General features: G+C 40.5%; 1 protein-coding gene across 1 annotated transcript in view; it reads left to right on the top strand.

Annotated features, from left to right (window-relative positions):
- The window catches only part of OXR1 (oxidation resistance 1), a 75,883-nt gene that overhangs the window by 49,226 nt on the left and 8,304 nt on the right, over positions 1 to 18,353 (top strand). Inside the window, 1 exon segment of the mRNA XM_015421591.1 lies at positions 11,579 to 11,659. Within this exon segment, the coding sequence (XP_015277077.1) occupies positions 11,579 to 11,659 (81 nt within the window).

The raw sequence follows: 18,353 nt of genomic DNA, 5'->3' as shown, positions 1-18,353 counted from the left end.
TATACAGGGGCATGATGATACTGGCTGGTTTATTTTCAATTCCCTTTCTAATAATCCCCAGCATAGCGTTGGCCTTTTTTATTGCAGTTGCACACTGTCTTGACATTTTCATTGAGTTATCAACTACGACTCCAAGATCTCTCTCTTGGTCAGTCTCTGCCAGTTCGGACCCCATCATTGTGTATTTATAGTTAGGATTTTTGGCTCCAATGTGCACCACTTTGCACTTGGCCACACTGAACCCCATTTGCCAATTTGACGCCCACTCTCCCATCCTTGACAGATCCCTTTGGAGTGCCTCACAACCCTCACTGGTTCTTACCACCCCAAACAACTTTGTGGCATCTGCAAATTTAGCCACTTCACTGTTTACTACCAACTCCAAATCATTAATAAACAAGTTAACAAGCATTTTATTGAGTACTGATCCCTGTGGTACCCCTCTGCTTACCACCCTCCACTGAGAAAATTGCCCATTTATACTCACTCTCTGTTTCCTATTAATTAGCCAGTTTTTGATCCACAAAAGTTTTTGTCCTTTTATCCCATGACTATTGAGCTTACTTAGGAGCCTTTGATGAGGAGCTTTATCAAAAGCTTTCTGGAAGTCAAGGTAAACAACATCTGTTGGGTCCCCCTTGTCCATATGTTTGTTCACTCCCTCAAAGAACACTAACAGGTTAGTGAGACAAGATCTTCCCTTACAGAACCCATGCTGAGTCTTCCTCAATAGGTTTTGTTCATCAATGTGCCTACTAATTCTTTCCTTAATAACAGTTTCCATCAATTTACCCGGTATTGACGTCAGACTGACTGGCCTGTAATTTCCCGGATCTCCTCTGAAAAATGATTGATGATGTTTAGCTAGTTCTTTAAAAGTACCTACCCTGTATTAGGAGGATCACATTTCCTCTGAATTCCTCCAGCAATTGGGTCTGCAGTGATCCATTCCAGCAATACTGCCAGCTTACTTTGCATCAATGCATGGAAACATATGAACTTATTGTTGTTTCTAAAGGTGCTGCATTCAGCTGTAATAAACTGGCATCTGTAATCCTAGAATCAAGAACCTAGAAGGTTAGTTAGAAAACAAGTACAGGGCCAGTAGTTAAGAACATGAATGTAACCTAATTATAAGAAAAAATACATGTATTTATTGCAGAAACATTTAAAAAACATACAAGGGCCCAGCTAAAACCTCATAAGGGCTGCGGTGGCTCAGTGGTTAAGACACCAAACTGCAGACTGGAAGGTCGGTACTCAGCAGTTCGAGACCCGAGTGTCCCATGACGGAGGGAGCTCCCGTCTCTAGTCCCAACTAGCAGTTCAGAAGCAAGAAATTGCAAGTAGATAAATAAATACTGCTTCGGTGGGAAGGTAACAGCAGTCCATGTGCCTCAGCATTTAGTCATGCCAGCCACATGTTCATGGAAATGTCTTCGGACAGTGCTGGCTCTTCAGCTTGAAAACGGAGATGAGCACCGCACCCTAGAGTCGAATTCAACTGGCTTTCAAGCAAGGCTTTTACCTAAAGCCTAATAACACAATAAAAGTGACATATGCACAAGGGAAACAGTAGTGACCTAATGCGTTTTGGCCCAATGGGGCCTTCTTCAGAGGTCAAACTATATAGGGTACAAATAGGCTATTACCAAAAGGCAATGAACGAGTTGATTTAAGACCAAAAGTGGAGTTCTCAGATAGGAAATCGACACAAGGACATTATTTTATAAGGGGCCTCCTTGAATATAGCATTGTGTCAAGTACAGATGCATACGAGCTGCATAGTATTTCTATTGTATGCCTTCCAATTTGGGTCCATAAAGTGTGAGTGTGAGACACCTGAAAGGAGCCAATGTGCCTTGAATATAGAGCTCTATATTCAGCCGATATGCATCTGTACTTTACACAAGGTTAGATTCAAGGAGGCCTCATAAAATAATTCCTTTGTGTCTATTGATTTCCTATCTGAAAACTCCACTTTTGGTCTTAAATCAACTCGTTCATTGCCTTTTGATTGTAATAGGAGTCTATTTGTTCCCTATATAGTTTGACCTCTGAAGAAGGCCCCATTGGGCCAAAACACGTTAGGACACTATTGCTTTCCTTGTGCAGATGTCACTTTTATTGTATTATGAGGCCTTACTTGGGCCCTTATATGTTTTTAAACATTTCTGTAATAAATACATATACTTTTCTTATTATTAGTTTGCATTCATGCTCTTAAATATTGGCTCTGTACTTGTTTTCTAACTAACCTTCTAGGTTCTTGATGCAACTATGTTGGGTTAATTTGTCCCCCCCGCCCTGCTTTCCATCCCATCTGTAATCTTGGATCAGCCTTTGTAATAAACTTTAGCAAAGTCACTTTCCCCAGAACCCCAAACATCATAGCTTTTGTTGTCCTAGGTTTCAGATTAACACTGTTGCAATTTGCAACATGTTGTTTTTGTAAAAACATTGAAAGATTTTGTAAACAGACTTTAACAGTGGGCTGCCGGATTTTTTTCTCTTCCTTGTGATTTGATCAAAGAAATGTTTTTTAAATGTGGGTAGAAGAACTGCAGGCTGTGGAAGGTCAGTAGTTCAGCAGTTCGAGACCCGGGTGCCGCATGATGGAGTGAGCTCCCATCTCTAGTTCCAGCTCCTGCCAACCTAGCAGTTCGAAAGCAAGAAATTGCAAGTAGATAAATAGGTACCACTTCAGTGGGAAGGTAACAGCGTTCTGTGCACCTTGGTGTTTAGTCATGCCGGCCACATGACCACGGAAACGTCTTCAGACAGCGCTGGCTCTTCGGCTTTGAAACGGAGATGAGCACCGCAACCCTAGAGTCGGATTCGACTGGCTTTCGAGCAAGGGAACCTTTACCTTTACCTTAGAAGAACCCTGTCTAAATACTACAGTTAGATTCTCCAGGTTAAGTGAATTTCTATGTACATGTGTTAAGTGCCATCAAGTCACTTCCAATCTATGGCGACCCTACGAAATTAATGACTTCCAGAATATCCTATCATTAACAGCCTTGCTCAGGTCTTGCATACTGAAGGCTGTGGCTTTCTTTATAGAATCAGTCTATCTCATGTTGGGTCGTCCTCTTTTCCTGCTGCCTTCAACTTTTCCTAGCATGATTGTCCTAAAAGAGGGATGTGGGTGTAAAATTATATACTAGCGCAAATTCTGTTTCCTTTCCTCCATTATTACTAAACAGATCGGGCAAGATCTGTTTTTACTCATACTCTGCATTGTGCTTTTTCCAAAGTCTATATGGCATATATTTTTACATAGCAGAACTATAATTTGTGCATTAGTATGTTACCATGTGCTCACATCTAGCGCTATATCATTTTTTTGTGCAGGAAACAGTCCAGTAATACATCTTTATTATGACCAAGCTTACTTGTAACTTATTTAGCGTATAAAATTGCAATATTTGAAATATTAAACATGGAATGTAAAAGTTACAAATGCCTTAGTTTTCCACAAGCAAAATTACAGATATGCCCAGCCCAGTACTAAGAGAAAACCACAAGTGATATACCCTATCATGCCCCAATTTTTGCTATCTGAAGAGTAGAAAAAATAGGAGTTAAACAGAAAACAAGGTTTGTATTGAATAATAAATTATATTATTTGTTCAGAAAAAAGGGTTATACGAATGGTCAATATAATAGCTGCACAGCTAGACGTAGTACCAGCTAGATGCTGATACTGTCTTCTTCCTTCTGTGGCTGCTGGTTAGAGAGAACTCTGTTCTCAATAAAACTTTCCTCTGAGGCTCTGTTCTACCCCACCTCCTTCTTAGGTAGATAATGCTTTTCCCACCACCTTCTGATCTTTTTCCTCCTCCAGGGAGGTAGGGCAATAAGCTACTTGATATCCAATTTGTGGCTATTATGTGTCACAATTATTTGAGGAAGAGGTGAAAAGGTCAACCACAAGAAAAGAGTCTGGTCAGAAAGACCCCAAAAGCACCACAGAAGCAATGAAAGCCCTGCATGCTGCGCATATGTCTATAGCATGCCTACCTTAACTTTAAAAACATTTCACTCATTCGAGAAAATATTTCATAGGAATTTTTTTCAATACTCCCCAAAATTTCCAATGGGAAAACTGGGAACAGTGCCTCAGGGAAAAAAATGAGGGCAAACTCCCCCCCCCAAATTTTTCCATTTCCCCCCAGGTGTTCCCATTTTTAATAAGAACCAACATACCCTGTTTCCCCGAAAATAAGACCTACCCCAAAAATAAGCCCTAGCAGGATTTCTATGCATTTGTGGTATAAGAACTAGTGTGTCTTCTTGAGAAAAAATAAATATAAGACAGTGTCTTATTTTCGGGGAAACACGGTAGTTAGCATACTTTCAACAATATATGTTGCATATGTTGCTGCAAAAGTGGAGAGTTTTCAAAAACATCTTGAAATCTCATCTAAAAAAGTTCTGAAACTCTGCAGTAAAATTTCAAGCTGTAATTGCAGTTAATTAAGAGCATCACTTCACTAAACAGCTTTGTTGAATGCCTTTTGTTTTGACAGTTTCCCCCCTTGTTAGATAGGGTAAATTGTTCTGAAATAATTCTTAGATTTTAAAAATGTACTGTCTCTTTAAATTATGGAACTGTGATTCTTGTGCATTGCAACCTCCCTTGAATATAGTGATGCCTTTTCTGTTGTTCATTCACTTAAGAAGATACGCCCAACAAGCACTCAGCTTTCCCTGATTAGCTCATCGTCATGTCAATCAACTGTGTGAGACTAGCAAGTTATTCTGTCATTCAGCAAGGCTTTGGCTGTGCCTGGAATTGAGAGCAGGTAGTAAAAATGCTGGGGGGAAATCTTCACGTATAGCTAAAATACCCTTCACTTATTTTCCAAAGGAAATGATTCGTTTCTGGTATGGCAAGAAGGGAAGGAAACACCACTCAATGAAAAATAAATATAACCTGGTAATTCTATTAAATGCTTTGTATTGCTGTTTTGGTTTCATTTTGATTATGGTGCTATGAGGAAAACAGTAGTAATCTCTGGTTTTTATTGTAATATTAATTTCAGGGTTCTGCATTTTAGATCATTGGTCTGCAGTGATGCTCTAATTGTGATTTGAACTGTTTAATAGTTAAACTTTCTGACTTGTGAATGAGGCTTTTCTTAACAATTCATCATAAATGCTTAAGGATTATAGTTGTTTGGAAGGCTTTGAGGGATATACATTTTAGGGAGTTTGTTACAATAACTTGCTTCTTTATTTTATTTTAGAATTGATTGTTGCATGTTGTAGTGAAGGCTCATTAAATGAAGCTTTTTATCTGCATTTAATTTCTTTAGTATTTTGATGAAAAAAATGTGGGAGCAATTTTTTTTTTTTATCATAAAAGTTTCCATAAGACCATGAAAGGGTTTGCTGTATTGCTGGGTAGTCATCAAATCTCAATGATTACCATATGCAACTTCCAGAAATGGGAGCAAATAACTATGAATCTTTCATAGGTGTTTCTGGGACTTGTTTTGATACACCAGCTATTTTTAGCTATGGATACAATTAAAGATCCTCCTCTTATCCTGCTCATATTGCAGGAGAAAATTGATACAAACCCCCTCAAATTCTGAAACCTCTTCATCTGAACTGACTGACCTGTGTTCCAGCAAATAACAGTGGGTTTTTTTCTTCTGTACATGGTATTTATCTGCATCAGCTTGAGCTATCCCCACAAAATAATCTCGGGCAGTTCACCATATTTACAAAAAAATTATGTGCTCTGATATGATCGAGGCATCCAATGTTTTTTTGTTTATAGGGAATCATTGTAAAATGGAAATGAGAAAGGACTCTTTCCTAGGGATTCTTGTAAGACAAAGATAGATCAGGTCATATTCCTCCTCCCTCAGGAGTCAATTGTGTCTTTTTTCTCTATTCCTATACTGCATTTGACACATTATTAAAAGTCAGAATTCCCAGTCCTTTCCCCTCTCTTTTTTTTTCCATTAAGGCCATCTCTCTCAGTAGTTGCTCAGTGACACTGCAGCAACTTAACTGTGGTGTTGACTGTGCAAAATGTAATTCAGCACAAGAGTGAATGCATGATCAGAACAGTATGCTTATCTTTCCTTTCAGGCTCCTGAGGAACTTCTTAGCTATATAAAGACCAAAATTATTATTTGGCTTAGAATATATTGTGCTGCTATAATGAGAATATGTAGAAGTTTTTAAGGATTTGGGATCATTACAATACAGTATTTAACCAGCTGATGCTAGAAGAGGAGTTAAGGTTCAGGGTGGGTTTTTTTAGAAAGCTTTTCCTTCCTTAATGGGCATTCTCTAAAGATCCTTGTTGTCATTAATTAGAAAAGAATTGTTTTTATAGTCCAATTCTGAATTCACCTGAAATGCAACTTTTTAGTGATTATGATTTTTAGAATGTGTTTGGTCATTTTCAGTCATTATGCCTGTTCCCCTTTATATTCTTAACACATTCTTTCAGATTTCTGAGTGAAAGCCAGGATTGCAAACTGCAGTACAGGGCCATATTCTGCTACATTTTAATATCTATATGTAATGCGAAATCCAGGCAGAGAAGGATGGAAAAGCGAGCCAGAGGGAGGGTCCACATGATCATATGGACTGATACTAGGTTCCATCAATCCAGGCCATAGAATTTGTTGCTTATTATTTTTTCTATAATAGTATGACTAACTTCTGCCTTTGCATGGAGATTTTTTTGGGGGGAGGGGGAGCTTTTTTGCCTTAAAATCGGCTTCAGGAAAAGGATGTTTTTGTTTATAGAAAAGGGTGTCCTGTATTTCCTTTTTGTGGCATCTTCTAATGGAAATTGTTGCACATTTATTCCGAAATAGGGATGGGCACAAACTAGGAAAACCCAGTTCAGGTTCAGGACCAGTTCCAAACCCTAACCCAGCTGCTCTGCTGAAATTGGTGTGTTTCTAATGGCAGAATATAGTACGTGAAGAGAAACACAACCACTGGCAATGAATGACCATTTAAGCATGTATGGAGAACAGGTTATTAGTGTGCTTCGCTCTTGACAATGTATATTCTCTAACAAATGGGACAATACGTATGGTGGTGTGCTTATGAAGTTCTTGCATCCTAATCTGATTTTAGAATCAAACAATACCTTTTTCAGTGAGAAGGCTGAGAGGCTGTTGATCTGTACCTATAATCACTAAAAATAAAAACATTATATAGGCCTTGAAGAGGTTTTTTTATGTTACTGAGCCTGGATTATTTAGCTGTGCATACTCTGGTGCTCTGTCATCGACATCCAGGAAATGAGCAAATGTGAATCTGTATATGTTGTTTGCCTGCATGAGTGCATACTCTTGAAAACTGTTTATTGTAGATCAAAAGATGAATAGATCACTTTAACTTTAGAGGTAGATGGAGGTAGAGCTGTTCTTTGTTCTCAAATATTTGTCCTTCCATACAGGAACCTTTTCTTTCCTTTCGTGTTTTGAAAAAGCAGTGTGTCTTAAAGAGCAGGATTTCACCACTATTTTTGCATGATATATGTTCATTGTAGATTGCTTGGAACCTTCCCCTTTCCAGTATGTAGTGGATCAAGGTATATCAATTATGAACAGAAGTTTATACATACTTCAGAAAAATACAGCAGTAATGTTATTAAATTCCAAATGCTGCTTCAGTGTTGTCACAAAGAAGCCCAGCCAATTCATTCTTTTGTGTTCTTAATTTGTAAACTCAGATAGTTTTTAAAGCAGTATGACATTTGCAGCACCCCACAATGATTTCCTGTTCATAAGAAGTGAGATTTTATAGTTTGGTTGGTTGCAGCACTTTTATGCCGAATTGACAGGAATGGAGAGGAGTTTTATGTCCCTGCAGAGTTAACTTATAGGGTGGGAAGCAGAGACAACAACAGTCCTTCCACAACAGGCAAGATAATCAGTTTGGAGCATCTTATTAGGTTGCTACATAAATAGCAGATATTGAAACAGGCAAGACAGGGAAAAATCAAGCAGGGTTTCAGTGTTTGGCACAGACAAGAATGGAGAAAAAATGGGGTGTAGAAATATGGTTAGGTGTAAGAGTCACACAGAAGAAGGCTTCAAGCAGGAAGGAGTTCTATAGGAGCAGGAATAGGAAATGGCCAGTCATTCACAGATTGATAAAATCAATCAATACCTCTCTCTCAAAACTGGGATGTGGTAGCTGAAAAAGGAAGGCTCCAGATTTTTCACGGGATTTGAGACTCCCATTTAACTCCGGATGGTGGCTGTTTGGTTTAAACCACATTGTTTCATGGGTGAACAAGCATCTTGGAGTGCTTGTAGCAATAATCTTCCATCTAGTATTGTTGAGGTGTTAACAGCATTTCTGGTATTTAGAATGCAGTTGTTATGTTAAATAGTCTCTTAACTTAAAAAAGGGAAAGGTATGCAATATACCATCCAAGTTTCCTGCCTGTAACATTGCAGAAATTTCCCCTAAAGAGCAACATTTGACAAAGATAACTGACAAAGGGATCTTTGACTCATGAAAGCTTATGCCCTGGAAAACTGCAGCTACCTACTGGAAACTTTCCCTAAAGATATATTCAGATGGTGATCTTGACTTCTGCTCACAAGTGCAGAGGGATTCTCTTGGATATTGTTTGAAAGTTTCCAGTCTGCAGCTGTTATATTTCAGCAAGTCAGTTTTAAAATATACCAGAGCCACAGTGGAGTGGATACCATTGGCATAAGATTAATTTGTTAGATGTGAAGGGGTGGAGTTCATGCAATTGTTTTTGAAGATCTTTAATTCCCTGAGTTACTGAATACTTAGAATAGGGGTGTCAAACATACAGCAACTGGCTCTCTCCTGCTTCCTTATCTGGGGCTGCTGCTGCATCACAGCTTGCTTTGTCCAGCTCCCTCAACCACACGGTAAAGATAGGCAATCCTCTCTTCCCTGTATTGACTGAGGCTCCTCCCCCTGCTCCTCCCTTGGGAGGAGGGTTTTTTTAAAAGGGAGGGGGAAAGAGCTAGAGCTTGCTTTGCCAGTCTCCCTCAGTCACACAGGATACAAAAGCAATCCTCTCTTCCCTGCATTGGCTGAGGCTCATCCCCCTCCTCCTCCCTTGGGGAGGAAGGGAGGGGGAGGGAGGGAATGAATGCTTGCTTTGCCAGGTTCCCTCAATTGCACAGGATACAAAGGCAATCCTCTCTTCCCTGCATTGACTGAGGCTCTGCCTCCCCCTCCCCTTGCTACTATGTGTGTATGTGAAACAAAGTTGAGTCCAACTTCAGGACCAACAAAGTTTTACTCAAGGTATGAGCTTTCCTGTGCCTTGCTAGAGCTTGTGTGTGTGTGTGTGTTGTTGTTGGGCTCATTATGCCGCAGCTTTCTTGGGTGCAACTGGGTTCACCTCCCCCTTGCCTTTTGTTTTTCACCGCATTCATGCCCTCGTGATCCAGTCTTTCTCAGTAAGAAAGCAATGTGAACTATTTAGATGAGGAATAACAACAAGCCAGTGAGGTGGATTAGGCTGGGAGTGTGTGTGCAAACCAAGGTCACCCAACACATTTCCTTTGTAGACTGGAGATTTTGAACCTAGGCTTCACAGATAGTAGGCTGATCCTGACCACTATACATTGCTGTCTCTCTATTCTTGCACTGTCTCATAGGAGTTGTACTTATTTTTCTGAGGAAGACTATAGTTTTTGTAGACAAACACATAGCCCTCATTCTGTGTCATGATGTCTTCACGCATTCTTGACCAGCACACTCCTGCCTCTCTCTCTATGAGCCCTGAAGGGCTTTACAGTCTGCCAGCCAACATCTTCTGATGTTCTCTGGCCCCAGGGACATCCATCTCACCTCGACTAGGGACTACCTGGTGGAATGAACTCCCATATATCAGGACCCTGTGGGACCTTTTACAGTTCCACAGGGCCTGCAAGACGGAGCTCTTCCGCCAGGCTTTTAATTAGGGTGGCGGATGTCCCTCCCTCTCTACTGGGCCTCTTCCGTCAGTGCCGTATTACCATCTAAGGACCAAATCTTGAAAGAGATTAGATCTGTGAGGCTTTAACTATAACTTACACTGGATGAATGTTGCTGTATTTTATTAGTGTTTTAACTGTTTTAAGTTTTGTATACTGTATATTGTTTACTATATCTGATGGAACCTGCCCTGAGCCTGCTATACAGGGAGGGCAGAATTTAAATCTAATAAAATAAATAAATAAAATAAATAATGCAAAAAAGCTCACAATGCCCCGCTTCAAGTGCAGAATATGCAAGCTCGAAGCATTTGACTATGAGATTTCTGTAATTAATGTCAACAAATCAAAAGTAGGTTTGCAGCTTACAGATACTCACCTGAACAGCTTACTCAAGATTGCTACAGCACAGACATTGTCTCCAGATTTTGGTGCTGTAATTCAGAGCAAGTGGTGTCAGTTATCAAAGACTGTTAAACAAACAAAATATGGCAAGAGTGCTAATGTTTTAAGCATGTTTGTAATTTATGAAAAATATCTTTAATTGTGGTTGTCTGTGTCCTTTATAAAGCTTATGTCTCTGGTACGTGGCACTACATTTTATGACATGCATGACCCAGCCGGCCAGGTCCCATTTATGTCAGATCTGACCCTCATAACAAATGAGTTTGACACCTTTCACTTAGAAGATGTGGACTGTATACCTAGAACACCAAGTTCAGCTATATTTTTTTACTACACCCAGAGCTAGAAAATACTATTGATTGTGGCTGTTTTAGCTTCCAAGCTAGTTGTTCATATGTTTTTAAATGTCTCCTTACTATGTGTAAAATGAATGAATAGATAACGCAGGTGCTTATGATATTGCTTGTTACATAGATTGTGCTATAACTTTAAAAAAAAAATCTGTCTTTCCAGCATATTAGGCCTTTATAGCAGCTATTGTACTGGACATAATACAGTGCACTGTTTTAAGAAAAATGCAGAGTTATTGTTAACACTAAAGAAATGAATTTGGGGTCATCTGGCATGCAGGCTGCTGTAGCATTTCCTTGATAAACCATTTTATTTCCTGCTGCAATTGCAAGTACTTTTAAAGGACAAAACCAATTAATTATATTTGGGGGGGTGTTTTAGGTTATGTTATCTTGATGTGCAATACAGCACACTTTGGAGCAGACTTTGCTTCACAAGTGACTTAAATAGAATAAACATAAAAATCAAAAGAAGCAGAAGTCTCACAGTGAGCTTTTAAACAGTTGCAAAACAATGACATGCAGAAATTAATTGTGCCTGCTTAATTGATCACGTGGCTGGAAGAAACTGATTACGTATTATTCCAGCAGATTTGCTGTTTACTACTACTGAGATATATATGATCACTGGTGCTGTTTTGTTGGAAATCTCAACTGCAGTGTGTGTGTTCTATGTGAAATGTCTCTGTGTGCACATCGTACCCCTATAGGTGTAAATGTCTTTTTACATGTTAATTTTCTTATGTTGCTGGTATTTTTCCCCTGCCCAACCTCTCCATATTCTTGTCATTTTATTTTCTTGCCTTTTATTTTTTCTTTAACTGTCAGTGGAAATTATTGTCTTCCTGTCTCCATATTCAGGTAGTGTCAGTGGCTGAGTATCACCGCAGGATCGATGCTCTAAATAGTGAAGAACTACGCACACTCTGCAGACGTCTCAAGGTGCCCTCTTCAGTAGTTAACCTCCTTCCTCCAGAGCCTAGAATGTCTTTCTCTATAGTGTCCTTGATGGGGACAAGTTCCATACGTGGTGGGTTTGTCTTGGCTTCAACACTGCAAGGACCCAGCAGAGAATTCCTTCTTTATGGATGTCTCTATCTCTGCAGTGGTATGGCTGAGTGCTATGACATCTGTGTCAAATGGGTCATTTCTAGAGCTGAGCCAAATTTCCATGCATATCAATTTTTGAGTCCAGATTAGCCCATTAGATACTGTAAGCAAAATGTAATCAAACCCAGTGTTTCTCCACTCAGAGCTGTGCAAAATGCTCCTCACCAGTGTTCCCTCTAAGCTGAGTTAGTGTGAGCTAGCTCACAGTTTCTTAGCCTCCGGCTCACACATTTTTGTCTCAGCTCAGGAAGGATGGCTCCAGAGCAAGCTAATTTATGCAGTAGCCAAATCGCTTGCTCACAAGTTTAATGTCAATAGCTCATAAAGTAGAATTTTTGCTCACAAGACTCCACAGCTTAGAGGGAACATTGCTCCTCACCACAGATGTTTGTTTGTGTCCAGGGACACTCCTAACTCTTGGGACCGAAGGACAATTAACTTTCTGACCTAGCTTTGGTCTAGCTTTCCTGTGCCATCCTAGCTGAGTTAAAGCTCATGTAAAGCCTCTTTATACGTTGTCCCTAAACTCATCCCATAGCTCACAGGACTGCAGACAGACCTGGGAACAAGCTGAGTGTTATCTCAGTTGGGTTGGGTTGGAGAGCTTATTGAGTGTGGTCAAACTAGTTTAGGGACTAGCTTCCTTGTTCCCAGTCCCAAAGAACTTTTCTGGCATAATACAAGTCTTTTGGGCTTGCTCAAGGATTGCACAGTATCCAGGAGCCATTTATTTATTTATTTAAACCTGCCTTTGTGGACTTTTGCAGAGTTCTTTCTACTGCCTTGAACACAGGCAAAACTGCATCTTTTTTTTGAGAGAGAGGGCACAAAAAAGTATCCTGAAAAACAAATGCCTTTCTGTTTACAGTAACACAGTCAAAATAAAGCTAAAGATTTTTTGGCTGAGCTCTAGTGATTTCAGACTGAGGAATTTTTTTGTCATGTTCTGAATTTTTGTTCTCATTACTGTGGGTTTTTCAGAGCAATGAGGACTTTGTATTTCACAGCTTGGGGTGGCAGCTTGAGTTGGCTCAAAGCTTCAAGTCCCCAGATGCAGAGATTATTTTTTAAAAAATCTGTTACCAAAAGTTGCTCGTTAGAAGGTCATCCTCCTCTTGCATCTTAATGTCCACGTGTAGGAGGCAAGTTTTGTTTTTGTTTTTTTCCCCCTCAGTATGTGCACAGGCAGGTTGGTGCAGGGATTATTCGAGGTCCAAAGGAGAATAAGCAGCACCAGTGGCACACTTTGTGTTCCTTTGTTTTAAGCTTGCTGTTGAAAACATATCTTTTAAGCTGCATATCCCCTTTCTAAAACCTGAACAAATGAAATGAGTGCTTACTAGATAATGAATAGTATGATCAGAGCTCCGTTAACTATTTGGATTTATTCTAATGCTTTTCACTTCAATATGACTAAGTTGGTATAAATCCCAAATATTTTGACTTGTTTGGTTGTTGTAATCTTAGTGACTCGGAGTAATCTTTACAATTGGCTGTGAAAGAAAATTCTTCCATAGTTTTGCTAGTACAGCTTGTTTTTCCCCAGTAGTGCCTTACTGACCCATTAAGCTTCCAAAGTATTATGGGCATAGGCTTTGATAACATGAGAGGTGCTTTTTGACTTTAGAATAATGTTTTGGGGAGTTTCAACTTTCCAAAACGATAACACATAGAAGATTCTTTCTTTAATACTGTGCATAGTCCAAAAAATTGAGGGGGGGTGGTTAATTGGAAATATGTCTGGTGTCAGTTCAATAGGCAAATCTTTGCTAGGATAAGATGAAGGCTGGGACAATCATGTGCAGTCTCAGCCACTTGAAGGATCAGAAAGAGAGAAAGAGCCTTAACCTGATATGGCAATCTCGCCCTTTTCCTGACCATCACGTGCAGGATTTTCCCTCAGTTTTTCTTTCTGGCTGTTGTTTTTGTTCAGTCACACAGTCGAGTCCAACTCTTCGCGACCCCGTGGACCATATCACGCCAGGCCCCCCATCTTCCGCCATCTTCTGGACTTTGTTCAAGTTCACGTTCGTTGCATTGGTAACACTGTCTAACCATCTCATCCTTTGCCGCCCCCATCTTCTGTTACCTTCAATCGTTCCCAGCATCAGGGTCTTCTCCATTGAGTGCTCCCTTCTCATTTGGTGGCCAAAGTATTTGAGCTTCAGCTTCAGTATCTGTCCTTCCATGGAACAGTCAGGTTTGATTTCCTTTAGGATGGAGTGATTTGATTGCCTTGCAGTCCAAGACTCTCAAGAGTCTTCTCCAGCACCATAATCCAAAAGCATCTGTTCTTTGGCGCTCGGCCTTCCTTATGGTCCAGCTCTCGCAGTCATACATTACTACTGGGAATACCATCACTTTGACTATGCAGACTTTCGTTGGCAGTGTAATGTCTCTAGTTTTTATTATGCTGTCTAGGCTTGCCATCGCTTTCCTCCCAAGGAGCAGGCATCTTTTAATTCCATGGCTGCAGTCACCGTCTGCAGTGATCTTGGATCCCAGGAACGTGAAGTCTGTTACAGCTTCCATGGCTTCCCCGTCTATTTGCCAAGGAGTGATGGGGCCAGATGCCATGATCTTAGTTTTTTTGATGTTGAGCTTCAAGCCCACTTTTGTGCTTTCCTCTTTCACTCTGAGCAAGAGGCTCTTTAGATCCTCTTCACTTTCTTCCATTAGAGTGGTATTGTCAGCATACCTGAGGTTGTTGATGTTTTTCCTGGCGATCTTAATTCTGGCTTGTGATTCATCCAGGCCAGCATTTTGCATGATGTACTCTGCATATAAATTACATAAGCAAGGTGATGATATACATCCTTTTCCTATTCTAAACCAATCAGTTGTTCCATGTCTGGTTCTAACTGTCGCTTCTTGACCCTTAAACAGGTTTCTCAGCAAACATGTGATGTGGTTTGGTACTCCCATCTCTTTAAGGACTTTCCACAGTTTGTTTGTTTATTTTGTTGTGGTCCACACAATGAAAGGCTTTAGCATAGTCAATGAAGCAGAAGTGGATGTTTTTATGGTACTCCCTTGCTTTCTCCATAATCCAGCGAATGTTGGCAGCTTGATCTCTCATTCCTCTACCTCTTCGAAACCCAGCTTCTCTATTCACTTACTACTGAAGTCTAGCTTGTAGGATCTTCAGTGTGACCTTGCTAGCGTGTGAAATGAGTGCAATTGTGGGATTGCCTGAACATTCCTTGGCATTGCTCTTCTTTGGGACTGGAATGTAAACTGACCTTTTCCAATCCTGTGGCCACTGTTACATTTTCCAAATTTACTGGCATATTGCAGCACTTTAACAGCATCATCTTTTAGGACTTTGAATGGCTCAGCTGGGATACCATCACCTCTGCTAGCGTTGTTGTTAGTAATGCTTTCTAAGGCCCATTTGACTTTGCACTCCAGGATGTTTGGCTCAAAGTCAGCAATCATAGTGTCGTCATGAGAGGGCTTTCTCACTGAGTAGCCCCTTTATCTATTTTCTTCTTATTTGAAGGTTTATGGCTGTCCCATCCTGTTATGTTATTATATTTTTATGCTGGCTCAGCCCAGTGACGAGGGAAGAGACAAAATCACCTTCTTAACTTATACTTCTAAAAATGGCACATGAGAGGCTTTTGAAAGTTCAGAAATACCATATTTTATTCAATGTAGAGGGGAAAAGATGAGGTGAAATAAGGGGTAAAATATCTGAGGTGAATCTATAATAACTCTGAGGTAACTTGGTAATTTCACAAACTCCAGTTAATATATTTCCAGAAAATAAGAGTTTTTAACCTTTTCACAAAATCTTAGAATCTTTGAGATGAGAGGCTTTGGTTACAGTGTCTACTGGACAGTCCAGTATAAGTTCTTGAGGTTAACTGTCTCCTTTCAGAAGGCAGGGATACACTACCAAGTACCGAAAAGCCTTCTCTAAACACACCAGGGATCATTCCACTCTTTAGAGCTGTCTGCGTGTTCAACTGGCCAGGGAATTACTTCTCTAAACTAGAAGCTCTGTCTGTTATTCTGGGTCAAATGGGGATCTTCAGCGATCCTCCCACTCCTCCTTGCCACCTTCTCAGTCCTCCATCAGTGCTAAAATGAATTCTCTCCAGCAGTCAGTTCCCAGTTCTTTCTTCTCAACTGATGCTATCCAGTGAAATCTGTTTGAGCAGCCTGTCACTCAAAGGCTCTCTGGCTCTGTAAGGCATTAACCCTTCACAGTCTGTCACATGTTTATGAGCTTTTAAAGTACAGTCTGTTAATATTATTGCCAACAAAATGGTTATAAGGCATGGGGAGGAGCTATGGGAACAGAGTACACAATCCTGCATCCCACTCCCAGTCCTTTAGCCACTGAAGACTAGTTTGCACTGGAACTGATGTAAATACTAGTGATTAAATTTTGACACCAATATAGATTGTCTTAATTAAAATACAACATTATTTTTAATTTAATCTCTGTAGTTTATAATGGAATTCTATGTTTAGATTTCTTTGTTTTGTCTTGGGTTTTTAGTAAAAGGTAAAGGTTTCCCTTGCTCGAAAGCTAGTCGAATCCGACTCTGTGGTGCGGTGCTCATCTCCGTTTCCAAGCCGAAGAGCCAGTGCTCTCCAAAGATGTTTCCATGGTCATGTGGCCGGCATGACTAAATGCTGAGGCACACGGAATGCTGTTACCTCCCCACCAAAGCGGTACATATTTATCTACTTGCAATTTCTTGCTTTCGAACTGCTAGGTTGGCAGGAGCTGGGGCCAGAGACAGGAGCTTACTCCATCACACAGCACTAGGGTCTCAAACTGCCGAACTACAGACTTTCTGTTCTGCAGCTCAACGTCTTAACCTCTGAGCCACCAAATTGGGACCAAATTGCGCAAGAGACTGGGGGTTTCACGGCTAAACTCCCATCCATTTTTTTTCCTTTTAAAAATACGGCATGCAGGGCTCTGCTTGGATCAGGAATGCAGCATAAGGCTTTAAGGTTGTTGGGGGTTTTTTCCTCTGACCTAAAATTGCCTCATGGAGCTGCTTTTTACCATTTTTGAGTAAACATATGGGTATGTGTTTAGCCCAGCAGGCAAGAAGTAGCTGTGTATGGCCATTTCAGGTAAGGAAAATAGGGGTAGAGGCTTTAACTCTCCACCCACCCATCCCCAGTGCTCTGGACTTGACCTGAATTGGGGTTCCGTGTGCCCATTGAGGGGTCATTGGGGTTCCATGTGCCCACTGAGGGGTCATTCACAGAATTATTGAGTGTTGCGTATGATTTCATCCTTAGCAGAGGCAGTATGATGCTAGCATGCTTCCAACTGCGTGACTGTGTTTATCTCAAGCAGTATTAAACCCTTTTAAAAGAAACACACATTGGACATGGTTATAACAAAAATTGTGACTTTAATCATGAATGCACAAGAGTGTTGTGTCCCTTCTTAATAATAAAGATAGAAACAAAATAAAAATGCACAGCACTGCTTCTGATTATTGAATTGTTTGGGGACTTTTGCAAGAATGTAGGCCAGCGAAAGACTGGCATCAGATACAACTCCTGCTGTATCAGCATGTAGCTTTTATTACTTTGCGGGTTGAACAGGGAGGAACGCTCAAAGACTGGTTGCTTGCAGAAATGCAAGAAGAATTAAGACATAGAAAAGAAAAAAGGGGAGGAGGGTTGGAAAAAACTGTTATGGTTATTTAATATGGCCTATTTCAGCCTTATGTAAACTGATCAGTTCAAAGTACACTGGTAATTATTATGTGATCATAGAGCTTTTTATATTTGTTTGAAAGTTTGCAGTTCAGACCACCATTTTAAAGCATAAATGGATCTTTTATTTTAAAACTTCTGATATGACAAATACAATTATTTTTGCTGTGTATCAGAAAAAACAATGTAGCAGCTCTGTGTGTGGGGAGGGAAGAAATATTTTGTGTTAGGCCTCATATTGAAAGAAAACCTCGTGTTGTGCTACAGAGCATCATTGGTGGTTTCAGTGACTTTAGGCACCTTCTGAAAGCCAAAGTATACATTCAGGGGCAGGACCATGCCTGACAATATGGAGAACCACAGAAGCCAAATGAAGAAGCAGGACACCTAGGTGCAGAATGCCAAGGAGAGAGAGACTAGACCGGAAGTAGGCTACTGAATCCCCTGCACTCTAGGCTCTCAGTGGGGGGAGTGTGGCCTGAGGGGGAGGAGTTTGTAAGGAAAGTGGCAAGTGGAGACTTAGGACTGTCTTTCTCCTGCCAGTTTGGTGTAATGGTTAGGGGCGCAGACTCTAATCTGGGAGAACCAGGTTTGATTCCCCACTCCTCCACATGCAGCTGCTGGTGTGGAGGAGTGGATTAGTCAAAAGTTCTTTCAGAGCTGTTCTCTCAAGGGCAGTTCTCGAGAGAGCTCTCTCAGCCCCACCTTATTCACAGAATGTCTGTTGTGGGGAGGAGAAGGGAAAGGGATTGTAAGCCGCTCTGAGACTTCTTTGGGTAGTGAAGGGTGGGGTATAAATCCAATCTCCTCCTCCTCCTCCTCCTCCTCC

The sequence above is a fragment of the Gekko japonicus genome, unplaced genomic scaffold (assembly GCF_001447785.1).
Source record: "Gekko japonicus isolate JY-2015 unplaced genomic scaffold, Gekko_japonicus_V1.1 scaffold1589, whole genome shotgun sequence".
NCBI lineage: Eukaryota > Metazoa > Chordata > Lepidosauria > Squamata > Gekkonidae > Gekko > Gekko japonicus.
Note: the sequence above shows the minus strand (reverse complement) of the source record. Positions and strands in the feature narration are given on the sequence as shown.